A 12,827-nucleotide genomic window follows, 5' to 3' on the forward strand; every position below is an offset into this window, starting at 1 on the left:
CAGGTGCCGAGTCCGTACTTATTCCTATGTATTTCAGAGAAGAGCTTGCGCTCCATAATAAATCACACTAGTAAATCGCTTTGCGTGACACCATTTCCGAAGAGGCTGGTTTAGTTTATCGTTCGTGCTAATGGTCTCTTTCATGGTAACTGTCACGGGGCCAGTAGACCCGGGCTGCTATGGAAGCTCGCTCTCTTGACTTCTTCGTTGGCGTCTTCACGATCCAAGGCCGTTGGAAGCTCCTCTTTATAGCCATGAACACCCCCGACACTTTCCATGGTGAAAGGACTAGCGGTGGGAGCATCCAAAGCTTTCAGTTCATCTTGAGTGAACAGGTACGGGAACAGGTAGGCGCGGACAGGAATCAGCAGAAGGATAATAACAGGAAACCCGATGGCGGCGATGGTCTGGGTTATGGCAAAGGTGCCACCGAATCCCATAAGCTCAATGATCACAAAGACCCAGACCACCCAACGTCGTTTTATTTGCTTGAGAGGATCTGAGTCCAATGTGAAATGCTTTTCTTGGGCTAGAAAGATAAGTTTTTGTGTGATACCATTTTCTTCTAAGGCCTGGACACCCATAACAAAGAAAAGTCCTGCAAAAACTCCCTGGGGGATCAAATGCACCAAGATCAACAGCGGTCTGGTCATGGTACCAAGGGTGATAATTCCCTGGGCGAGATTACTAACGCGTTGTTCTACGACATGGTCGGCGACATGAATAACTTTGCCCTTGTTTCGCTCGTCATTGTCGGCAACCTGGCGGGTGACAGACAATGCTTTAGTATGAAATGGCGCCTGTGGAATCAGACCATTGGGAGCCGGGAGCCCCAAGATCCCTGCCACTCCAGTGGTCACTCCCAGGAGAAACATGTCCCAGTGGAAGCCCGCCGGCTTTCGGAGTGGAAATTCGCTGCCTTGTGCAATGAGTGACGAGACTGCTCTGGGTCAGCCAGACCATCATATATAGATCCGAAAAACAGTCAGCTTACCATTGTGGTCGAAGTAAAACAAGATGGTCAGAAGAAGAGCGAAAGGAATGGCGAGAAAAATATCCTGGACATCGATGTCCCAAAAGGTAACCAACCAGCTGCGGCCAATGGTTGGGAAAAAGGATTTGCTGATCGGTAGTGTGTCAATGTTCACGTTGCGCATATGGCCGATATGAACGAATCCCGTGAAGAAGACAATAGTCAGTACTATGCCGTAGTCTTCGATGAACTTCCGCACCCAACGGTGGAAGAGGCTGCTCTTCCCGAGTTCGCTACAAACCCAACCGCTCATGAAAACTAGGAGCGAGACCATGATACTGACGTATGCGGAGGTTTCCCCAGCGGCTTCCCACTGCCGGGTCAGGACCTGGATGCCTTTCTGCAAGTAGACAAACGCAACGTAAAACCCAAAGATATCGCACGAAAAACGCGTGACGTATTTCAACCCATTGCACATGTTGGTAATGGCAACGATCCAGTGCATAACCATAGACCATCTACATTGAATAGGAAAAGCACCTGATGTCAGTGGTATAAACTAAATCAGCAAGGAAAGCTAATTCCCCTTACATTCCAATCCATGCCATGAAGCCGAGATAATTGGTCCCGCGCGGCGTCATAATATCATAGACCGTGTAGTTAAAAACAGTAATTGGGCCTATCTCTCCGATTAGCTGTGACTATCGAACTCAAAACCCGGCATGTTTTCCACCGATTATGCCCAATTTTATGGAGGCAGGACATTACTGACCAGTGACGCCGACGATAATCAAAGGTTGTGCAGCGAAACAGGCGAAAACGACTGCACCTAAGACAGATGCAAGAAGGACTTCATTCACTCCATAATTCCTGTCAGTCTTTTCAAACATATCAAGGGAGAATGCCAAGGCCGGGAGGATACTAAATGGAATAAGTATTAGCTGTGTCATATCTACGCCATCCACAGTTGACATTGGCGCGCTCGGCCCTGTCACGTCTCATGCACGAAAATAATCCCTCTGACGAAGGGAATATACCAACGGCACTTACTTTGCACAAAACATATACACAGTAGCCGGAATAACTCGGTAATCCCATGCATCCGTCCAGTCACTCAAAAAAAAGGGTGCTCTCCTCCTGACGTCGTGAATCATGCCGCGGAAGAATCGTATGCGCCACCATCGATCCCTCGAAGATGGCAAAGCAGTAGCAACAGACAGTCGTGTTGGTCCTAGAGACAAGCGCTCGTGGTCGTCACGGGCCGGCTCGGGGGGCATGCCTTCAATTTTGCCTTCCTTCGATATGCGTGAGATCTGTTGTGAGGTGGATTGCGATGACGGTCCCGGGTTTTCTGTGATAACATAGGAATTAGATGCGTCAGTGTCCCACGCCATAGTCAGAGGACAGAGACAATTATGTAGCGTGCTAAGAGGTAAAAAAGATAAGGGACAACTTAAAATTATAGCGGGATAAACGAGGGCAGCGAGAAAGGTCTTTTAATTACAGCCGGGGTATCGGAGCAAATAAAAAAGTTGTAGTAAAACTAGTACTTATTGGCTGACAAGGGGGTGGGTTAAGAAAATCTTTCGGGGTCCCATGTTACAACAATATATTTGTTTTTTTTACATCTGTATAGAATGGATCGGGCTGGACCGATCAACAAATTTCTGAATGCGTTCGGTACAATGTGGGTGGTATATACATCAGAGATGCGAGCGACAAAGCGAAGATATCCAACAAATATTATTTCGTTATAAAAGACTACTGGTGGTATAAACGCAATTTTCGTGTCGTAGCTTAGAGGAAGTCTGGTATTAGGGGCCAGGGGTGGAGCTGGTTATTAGCTGGATGGACGTGCTTGCTGCCCGAGCAGAAAAAAAAAAAATCAGATCCTTATTGGGTAAGGTCTAATATCTATTAGTGAAGAATACTCAATTTATATGTCAAAGAATATCTTGTTTAACTTTAATACATGTTGTTGCGAACTTACTAATCAATAACTTGCAGGATTAATTATAATTATGGTTGACCGGGTGGTGGGTGGCTCTCACTTTCGTGCCAATCTGATACATTCTCACTCAAGATGAAGCTCCTTTTCTTCTCACTTGGGCCCTTCTCTCCATTTCTCCTACTTACCTGTATACGTTAGTGTCTGATTAGTTAGGTCAATCGCATTTGGCCTACATTAATTTCTTCTTAAAAGTTATATCAAATCATTATTAACTATTTGCAACTAAGTATTTTGACTAACGTTAAGACGCTCCTATAAATTCTAGCTGACAATCATGTCTGAGGTTACAATAATACGCTGTGTCGCGCTCAAAATACGACTCCGATGCATTCAATGGGATTTAGGTGGACAATCTATACCATCCTTTTATTACCATAGGAGCGGGAAGGTCGACGGATTTTATCGAAGCAAATTGGGTTGGAGATGTACATGGCTACTGCTTGTGTGTTTGGCTTCGGAGCATCATTTTTATGTTTTAAAAGCAGATTTTCGAAATCATCATGCAAAAATTTAGCTTATTTCTTCTCGTCTTCTTCTGTATCCTCTGGCCTCAGTGCTCCCTCGGCGCACTAAACCACTCGAGATACCTCAGTCGACGGCGAACTTCTTGTTGTTTCTGCTCGGCCCTGGTGAGCTTTTTCTTATTTTTTTTTTTTTTTTTTTTTTTTTTTTAATACTGTCTGTCAAACTCTCGGGAACATACTGCACAGGGTTTGGTACGCTCTGGATAACTTCTTAAATTGACTGGATCCTCTCTATGGTGGTGACACGGGTCTTGTGCTTTGCGGTTGTGGAGACAAAACAACGACGGCAAAAATGCAGCCTCTGCAGCGAAAGCGTATTTGTAAATTCCTCACAGTGTGAAACGACGAGTATACCCCCCACAAAACAGCAAAGAGCTTCCACCATGGCGGCTAGTGAGTCACAGTCCAAATAGTTTGTCGGCTCGTCTACGACAACTACATGGGGATTATGCCACATAGCACCGCGAGGACCGTTATTTGCTACGCTAAACAGTATCTTGAGGCCAATAATATCACACTAGCTCTCCTACACAAAGGGTTGGAGGCGTCCAGGGCGAAAATTGCACGTTCATGCCTGCATGATTTTACTTCATAGTTTTACCTATCGCTCTTCCCTTGATCTCCTCGGTCAACGCGCATTAGTATGGGTAGCGCAACCCTGGCTTGCTTACCAAACAACTCGGCAGTAAGCGAATTAAAGTGTTCAATGAATTACTGCAATGTCTTTGCAAAAAAAATAAGTTTGGTCACTGTTGATGAAACGTCATCGGTAGGATAGTTTATACTAGTAGTAGTAGTAGTATTCATACGCTGACCCCTCGCCTTCGGCGATATGCAGGACCCTACTATCGCTATCTATCTCTATGTGTCGATGTACAGCGAACCATTAATTAACAACAAATTTGGAGCCTCGTCTGGGCCTGTAGTGGCCTAAGTGCCTGGTGCTCTATTCTGCGGCCCTCATGGCACGCGGCTCGAAACCTCTAAGATACCTTTGCAAAGTCGAGCACTGCACCTAACGTGCGGCTGTCTTGTGTGGTATCTTACAACCTACCCTTCTTACCTTTTAGTTTTCCTCCTCCCAGCATATCTAAAATACTATTAAAGGCAGTTCCAATTTTCCTCCATAGTTCCTGTCGCAGGTCCTTTAATTTTAGGTAGTTAACTAGGATATAAACCGCTTTTTTTTTATTCCTGCATTCACACCTATTATCTTCCCGAAAGCGATGTCGCTTGCCGTGTGTTGCTAGCTATAAGTGGCTAGTCCGGAGTTGTGTAAGTAGGTAGGCTTGGTTTTAGAGGAGAGCTCTATAGGTGTGGATTAACGGTAGATTTCTATTAATCTACTAGAGATAGCCTTTTTTATTAAAGGTTCTCCATTCTTGTTCCCATTCTTTTTAAATCCTGTTGCGAATAAATCCTTTCTCCCGCGAAAGGAGATGCTGAAAAGGATAAGTTTTAACTAAACTAACTACTTTTTTAGCTAGGCAGTCTGCTGTGTTATTTCCAGGGTTATTAATTTATTATATTGTCCTGGGACCTACTAAAAATACAAGGGAATCCCACGTATCTTTAACTATCTGGCAGATTATAAAATAGCCTAAATAATTTATTGTCCTAACTTGTTCCAGGAATTAGTTATTTCCTGTAGTGCAGATATATTATTACTAAAAATGGTTGCTGGCTTCGCGTTCGGTGTTAAGGTATATTAATTTCTCAGAGCTATTTAATAAAACAGGCTAATAGTATAGTATATAGCTATTAGCTCCGCTGTATATACTAACTAGTATTTTATTAAGCTAATATAGATTTGTTGTGATGCTGTAACTCTTAGGTTTTGGTCTAAAGCAACTGCCGCGGCCCCTAGATTGTTATTTTGGCCTAATATATTAAAGAAAACAGCTATGTCTTCCGTAGCCTGCCTGGCTAAGGCTTTAAGCTTTGGCTTTCTCTCGGTCTTGTTCGATCTTAATTTCACTAAAGGCAAGCGTCCGCCATGGTGCTAGTAGCCTTGGGTTAATTATTTCCAGGGCCTATAGGCAGGCAAGATCTATTATCCACATGGTTTCTGTAAGGGGGAAACAGGGGCCAGTCCCTATATAAATACTGTGTATTCCCGCTTGTGTTACTACCCTGTGGGCCAGGTGTTTTTCTGGCAGCGTGCTATGGTAGGTAACTACTATCTAGGCATGTTATTTAAGTCGCAGGTGGGTAGGTAGTATATAAGATTCTGCCTCTAGTGCTTGTATTAAAACTATCCTGAAAGTAGATAGTATCTGGATAAGGGCGGTCTGTTAAACTGTTCCCAGCGTTCTTAGATGCATTTTATCTTTAAGTAGGTTATACTAGATTATAAATATATAGTCTACTATCAGTGTTACACATGCTTGGTAGAGCTGTCTTATTTACTCTGGCCGAAGGTATCGAAGTCCGCCGAGTGCTATGTTAACCTTGGTCGCTCGTTTTAGTGCATGTTGTACGTGGTGATAGTTTATACTATGTTGCAAAAATGGCGCAAATTCTTTTACTCTTCCTTTGGTTCTGAAGCCCTACGCTAATCTACTTTTGGATTACTTCCCCGCACCTTTGTTACCAGATCTTGTATTGAAATGTAATAATGCAGCGACTTACTGACTCAGCGTGCCTTACTTCCCTCGTAACCTGCTCCTCTCCTCTCATACAAGGGCATTTCTTCACATAATCATTAACTAATCATCCTTAATGATCCTTATTAAGCCAAGAAACTGCAGTGGAACCGAAGATTCGTGAAGGATTAAGGGGAGGAAGGAGGGTCGCGTTAGACCCACTCGGGTTGATATGTAATCATCATTCCAAACTTTGTCAGAGAAAGTCGCAGTCCGAGTACTCGTCCAATTCCGGTGGATTCCCAAACAATAATTCGGTGGCAATGGCATTTATAAGTAGGAATGGCTTTCCTATAAACTAGCAATTTGGTCCCTATCAGCTCAACGACAAATAACACGCTAGCTATACTAAACATGGCGACAAAGAAATTGATTGTTGTCCTCGGGGCAACAGGAAACCAGGGCGGCTCAGTCGCACAGGTTTTTCTGCAGGAGCCACAATGGCGTGTCCGCGCAGTGACCAGGAACCCTGCCAGCGCGAAAGCCCAAGCCCTGGCTGCTTGCGGCGCGGAGGTTGTCCAAGCAGACTTGGATTCGCCATCTACCCTCTCTTCGGCCTTTAAGGACGCGAACGCCATTTTCGCCGTCAGTGACTTCTGGGGTTTATATAGTGACCCTGCCAACGCAACCAAGGCGAAAGACCAGCCGCTTAATATCTGGGCTGCTAACCATGAGACCGAGCAACTAAAGGGAGTTATTAATGCTGCCGCGAAAGTACATACATTGGAGCGCTTCGTGTTCTCGTCTCTTTCCAACGCGACAAAGTGGTCCAGGGGGAAGTACACGCACGTATATCATTTCGACTCGAAGGCCAAGGCAGAGGCGTACGGAAGAGAAACCTATCCTGACCTGTGGAAAAAGACCAGTGTATTCCAGGCGGGGTTTTTCCTGAGCAATTTCGTGTCAAATCCGATTATGCAGCCCCGAATGGTAAGTCATTTACTTATTGACTTGGTCCACTGGATAATTTCTCACACACTATAGACAGCGAGCGGTGTAGCTCAGTTTGTGGGGCATCTAGACCCGGATCTTAAACTGCCTTTTATTGCCGCGGAAGAAGACACTGGACCAATTATCAAGACCCTCGTGCAAGAAGCGCCTGGGAAGAACGTCATTGCTTATAGGGAGTGGATGTCTTTACGCGAACTCTCAAAGGCATTTACGCAGGCCACTGGGATCGAAGCAGAATATATTATGTTAAAAAAGGGACAATTGAATCTTCCCCTCCCGCCTGAGCTCGATCGTCAATTGGATGACAATTGGGCTTATTGGAACGAGTTCGGATACGAGGGCCGAGATGACCCCACAATCATCCATCCCAAAGACGTGAGTCCATGCCGGTGTCATGCTTTTCAATTGCTAATTTTCTTAGTTGGACTCGCCCCCGCGGTTGGACAGTATAGCAAATTACATCAGGGAGCAGGATTGGCCCAAAGTCTTCACACAAGAGAAGTAATTATCTATGAGCTCTGTACAGGGAGAACTTATTGACCTAAATGATACCGCATACAAAATCTGGGCATCAAGCTCCCTAGTCACTGAAACTTTCGTGTGCGGTCTGGGCTTTCACAAAAAGCCAGGGAAGCGGTGATATGGGGGTAACTTACCAGGAATAGCTTTGTATCAGAGGATATAGGGCAAGTAAAACATGCTGAATTTATCGCTGCATTATTATATGTCAATACGGCACCTGGTAACAAAGGTGGTGGAGAATAATCCAAAAGTAGCTTAGCGTGATTTTGATTAGGGCTTCTGAAACAAAGAAAGAGTAAATAATTTGCGCCATTTTGCAACCAAGTGTAATAGAGCCAACAGAGAAAACCAATAGCTGCTCTTCATGATATTCTTCAAGTATCACTAACTTCCCGAATGACATTTCACTTCACTGATTGCCGATTTAGTTGTGAGCATCTGACCAATCTCAGGTCACGGGTATTAAATGTACCAAAAATTCGGAGCGCAACCAACCATGGACCAGAATTGTGTTGGACTAACACTTCAAGAGGGTATAGTCGAGCTTGTGGCACCTTGGTTCCAACTCCATTTCATAGAGACATTTTAGGATAGAAAATATTAGTAGGGTATCCACCTTACTGGGGTGATCATTAAGATACCCGCGCTCTTCTACACATGTGACGGCGACAACTGACAGCATTCCACCACCACTACATCCCCACTAAAATTTGTTTATATTGAAGGCTGTTTTAATTGCGCTTCGTCCTGGAACTTGTTTCGAGTCCTTGGTCAAATCTTGGTCCGGTTACATCTGCCCTGATGGAGAAGTTCACCGCGTCAGAGTTAGGTTAGGTTTGACTTCTCGTTCCAGCTGAGCGGTCGAAAAACCAAAAAAAAAAAAAAATACACAGTAGCATATCCTACATGGTGAGTCTGTTTCAAACCAACCGGTTAGACCATGTGGAATGAGCGTATGGTGCTATTTCCATGGAATAGTTGCTGTACTTCCAGCTGTATCCAGGTCCGCTTTTTAAAGTAGTCATATAGGGTTCCATGATGTCATTATGCTTGCTGTTGTATCGCCACTATAAAGTCTCTCCTTTGGGTAGACATTGCTCCGAACCAGTGTCTATGTAGGCTATTGTGATAAGCAATCTTTTCATTTGACCCCACGTGCAGGAGAGACCCATGGCTGTGTGCTATGGCAGCTCAAAAACTGCCTGATAAAGGATCATGTATAGTCCCTGTCCTTCCTCTTCTGGAAACATATAGAAGACAAAATGATGATTACTGACAGATAGTGAACGTCTCCAGCTACTATAACGTCTGATCCTGGAATACCAGGGCATGGCCCATTTAAAACCTACTGGAAATATCGTATTCACCCTCTAGCAAATATTCAGTCACTTTCGCTCCCAGAGAGCACGGACTTTGCTATTGTTGGTTCTGGAATCACTGGCCTTGGAGTTTGTAAAACATTACTTGAGACATGTCCCACAAAAACAGTGACAGTATTGGAAGCCTGTTCGTTATGTTCAGGTGCGACCGGAAGCGATTGCGGCCTGTTTAGTGTCAACACAGGAGAGACATATATAAGTCTCGCTCGGCTTCATGGAGCACAGACTGCAGGGGATATTATCCGATTCAATTTCCGGAACCTGCAACAATTGGCAGAATTCGCCTCCCGCCATAAAGAGAGTGAGCCTGTATATGAAGAAAGGTCGGTATTGCGGGTATTTTTCGACAGTCGGAGTTTTGAGGCCGCAAGGAAGAGTATTATGCAGCTGGAAGAGGATCACCATTCATTAAGGGATATTTTCACCATTGTTGATGCCCGGACGGTTGAGAATGTAAATACCAGTATGGTTTTACCCTGTCCCGGGAGAGATTCTGACAACTGTTTTAGTGCTACGGTGTCTATGGCGCGGTTGGCGGCATGAAATTCCCCGGTGGAATAATAAGGCCATATCCATTGGTGACCGAAACTTTTAGAGAGCTTGTCGCAGCACATGGTCGTCGGTTCTCCTTGGAGACCTATACACCGGTATTGTCGGTCACATTTGAGCCACAGTCCAATCCTTCACATCCATATTGTATCAACACCCCCCGGGGAGCCCTCCGTGCTGCGACAGTCGCTTATTGCATCAATGCCTATTCTCAGCACCTCATACCTGGAGTGGACGGGCTGATTACCCCCCAGAAATTCACGATGACAGTGCAGGACCCAGACCGTTGTATGCGCAGAGGTAGTTTCGCTCTGTCATGGGGTTCACTTTCTCCGACTGTGCATAACCAAAAAAACCGGGATTGGTCTAATACTCTGCATTATTTGCTACAGAGTGCAAAAACCGGATATATGTATTTCGGCTGTGCGGACGTCTGTCCGTACGTGTGTATTTCCTCTGCCAATAACAACACAGCCGACCATCACTCGGTTTTCCTATTGCAGGAGAAACTCTCTTGTTTGCTCCGGAAAGTCAGACTTCCAAAATGGCCCCTTGTGAGTGTCTGGTCGGGGCTCATGGGTTGCTCATTTGATGGTCTTCCAATAGTGGGGAAGTTGCCCTCCTCGTTGACACAGCGTGATAGCGACAGCGAATGGATTGCAGCCGCATTTAATGGTTACGGGATGGCCAACTGCCTGCTGTCCGGAGAAGCACTGGCACGGATGATGGTTGGTGAGGATGTGAGCAGTTGGTTCCCGGAGGCCTACCGCATCTCTTACAGGAGGTTTAACAATTTGTGGGTGTAAATATACACCCAAAGTAAATCCATTTCGCCACACCCCCACATTAATCTATTGTTGATCACCGCCGGTGCAATAACAGTACTTCGCAGCGTCGAATCTTCGCACTGCGAACGGGCCTGTGATACAGGATGAGAGGATTATTTGACCCTTGTAGTGCTAGATAAATTTGCTACGGAGTTGGACTAGGAAGAGCGTCACAGCATCTTATCTACTGATAAGATAATGATATGATTGAGTTCTTATTGAGGAATGATAAGTAAGGTGATGGAAAATCAGCCGTAGATATCAACTATGCTATGTACCAAGTTACAAAGAATGCATTGGACAAAAATACCATTTCACGAGTTCAAGTTCGACTGCACAGGTGATCTCTATTTTCATGAAAATAAAATTTGGACCATGAAATTCACAGGGTACGAGTGTCCAACCTTGCGTAGAAAATTAAATACTTGCCTTCGCACAGTATTAGTTCCGCCTTCCACCAAAACTCTCCTTTACCAAGCAGATAGCGGGAGAAGGCCCATTTTGTCGAAGGATTGTCTCATATACACTCACTGATCAAATAGTTGACATATGATTGAGCCCACTTGGAGCTGAGTCACATTAACTACATGACATGTATTGTTACCTCACCTGGATGCACTTACCACGTATGCTTAGACACATATTGGTGAAGAAAACAAAAGTTGGATTCCTGCGTGGACTGATCCATTGCAAGTGCAGTAGAAAATGCCTCAGCAACCTGCTCTGTGTCCCATGGGTTGACTAGGAGGCTACCAGGCAGGCTCTGTGCTGTGCCTGCAAACTCCGACAAAATCAACGTCCCAGGATTACCACTTCGGGCAGCAATGTATTCGAGAGCAACGAGGTTCATGCCATCTCGTGTGGATGTCACAATACATATATCCGAGACTGCGTACAGTGCAACGAGTTCGGTGAAGTCCAGTGACTTATGCATGAAATGAACGGGTACGTACTCAACAGTCCCTGTTTCTGATAAGTCAGGAGCCATTATTCCATAGAGGCTACGAAGGGGATTAGACCAAATTTGCCATTGATGGCCCCAACTAATTCGTTTACAACAGCCCTTAAGTCCTGATAGTCCTCAACATCTGGTCGTGTTGGGACTGCTAATTGAAGTAGTGTCACTTTCCCTATCCACTCCGGATGGTTGGAGAGAAAGCGTTCAAAGGCGTGGAGCTTGTGAGGTATGCCCTTTACATAATCAAGCCTGTCAACTCCGACCACTAGCTTCTGGCCTTTGAAGCTGTTTTGTAGGTCGCGAAGCCTTTCCTGAACTGCTGTTGACTCGAGACTAGTGGAAAACTCGTCTGGATCGATACCAATGGGGAAGGCCCTCACGTGGACTGTCCGTCCTGGAACGGTAATTCCATCTAAACTGCCTCTGAGGTCGCTATAAGGCATCGTCAGTTCATACAAATCCGGGACTGGCCTTCTTGAATAAATGGGCATACGTACAGGATCCGGAAGCAGCTCCGCAGGAAATGTCTTGCGTAGTTGTACGTATGGAACCCAATAAGATCGGACCCCAGGACGCCACGCAAGATCTCTTGTCGTACAGGTAGGATTCTATAAAGTTCACTGCTTGGAAATGGAGTATGCAAAAAGAAGCCTATTTTAGCTCGCTTCTTCCGGCGATCTATTTCCTGCCTGAGCAAACCTGGCAGCAGCATGAGGTGATAGTCGTGAATCCAGATGATGTCATTGTCTTGAAGCCGCTCTGCAATAACCTGTGCAAAGATACGGTTTACCTCCTGGTAGGATTGCCAGTGGCCTTCGTCGAAGACAAACTCTCCTGGGTGGTAATGTAAAAGTGGCCATAGGATTGTATCTATTGATGGGGCAATAGTAAGTACAAGCCGAGGCCGATACGGCGCATCCATACGCTAAGGAAACTTACTGGAGAATCCGTTGTAGTGGCTTTCAGCAAGGCTGTCAGGGATATAAACCGGAATCGCATGGTGGTCCTGCAACAGCTGTGCACAGACTTTATCTTTTTCATGACTTGGAATCTCGGTCCCCGGCCAACCGAACCAGATGAATGGTCGTGTCTTTGATACTCCACTTAGTCCACTTACCAAACCCCCTGAGCACTCCGTGTATTTATATGTTCCATTAGGTAGGCAAGTCAAAGTGACTGGAAGTCTATTAGATACTACAAACAGCCTTTCAGTAGCAGCTGACCAAGTAACGTGCGTTGACATTGTCTCGTAGAAGGGGAACCATAGGCTAAAGAAATAGATGGCTTCAGGATACTAAGATGTGAAAATAAAGAAGTAGGCTTTATTATAGGTCCATACCGCTAGCATTGACCTAGTCAGCGGCAGTGACCTGTATTTGCGCAATACAACGTGGTTGTTCTATCATCATAAATATCCACGGTACTAACTAGAGTAGTTGGTCCTGATCACTTTACGCCATCACATGCCAAAGTTTACTTTACGAGGGA

At 45.2% G+C, this 12,827-nt stretch overlaps 4 protein-coding genes across 4 annotated transcripts; 2 read left to right on the forward strand and 2 right to left on the reverse strand.

The window, feature by feature from the left end:
* Positions 1–152: 152 nt before the first annotated feature.
* Positions 153–2,367, reverse strand: ATNIH1004_006663 (uncharacterized protein; the record flags this gene model as incomplete). Its single annotated transcript, XM_033571290.1, has 5 exons — positions 153–940; positions 995–1,491; positions 1,565–1,652; positions 1,746–1,894; positions 2,024–2,367. The coding sequence occupies 5 exons, from the start codon at positions 2,365–2,367 to the stop codon at positions 153–155; spliced, it is 1,866 nt and encodes a 621-aa protein (XP_033424605.1).
* Positions 2,368–6,507: 4,140 nt separating this feature from the next.
* ATNIH1004_006664 (uncharacterized protein) lies at positions 6,508–7,609 on the forward strand (the record flags this gene model as incomplete). Its single annotated transcript, XM_033571291.1, has 3 exons — positions 6,508–7,083; positions 7,138–7,479; positions 7,526–7,609. 3 exons carry the CDS (start codon positions 6,508–6,510, stop codon positions 7,607–7,609), a joined length of 1,002 nt encoding a protein of 333 aa, XP_033424606.1.
* A 1,200-nt stretch (positions 7,610–8,809) lies between these two features.
* On the forward strand, positions 8,810–10,360 carry ATNIH1004_006665 (NAD(P)/FAD-dependent oxidoreductase; the record flags this gene model as incomplete). The annotated part of the gene is made up of 3 exons (XM_033571292.1): positions 8,810–8,843; positions 8,923–9,458; positions 9,515–10,360. The coding sequence occupies 3 exons, from the start codon at positions 8,810–8,812 to the stop codon at positions 10,358–10,360; spliced, it is 1,416 nt and encodes a 471-aa protein (XP_033424607.1).
* Positions 10,361–11,000: 640 nt separating this feature from the next.
* Positions 11,001–12,494, reverse strand: TPS1_3 (trehalose-6-phosphate synthase; the record flags this gene model as incomplete). The annotated part of the gene is made up of 5 exons (XM_033571293.1): positions 11,001–11,344; positions 11,401–11,771; positions 11,837–12,209; positions 12,279–12,382; positions 12,457–12,494. The coding sequence occupies 5 exons, from the start codon at positions 12,492–12,494 to the stop codon at positions 11,001–11,003; spliced, it is 1,230 nt and encodes a 409-aa protein (XP_033424608.1).
* Positions 12,495–12,827: the final 333 nt, after the last annotated feature.

This window comes from Aspergillus tanneri (genome assembly GCF_003426965.1).
Source record: "Aspergillus tanneri strain NIH1004 chromosome Unknown AapTan_7_pilon_pilon_pilon, whole genome shotgun sequence".
Taxonomy (NCBI): domain Eukaryota; kingdom Fungi; phylum Ascomycota; class Eurotiomycetes; order Eurotiales; family Aspergillaceae; genus Aspergillus; species Aspergillus tanneri.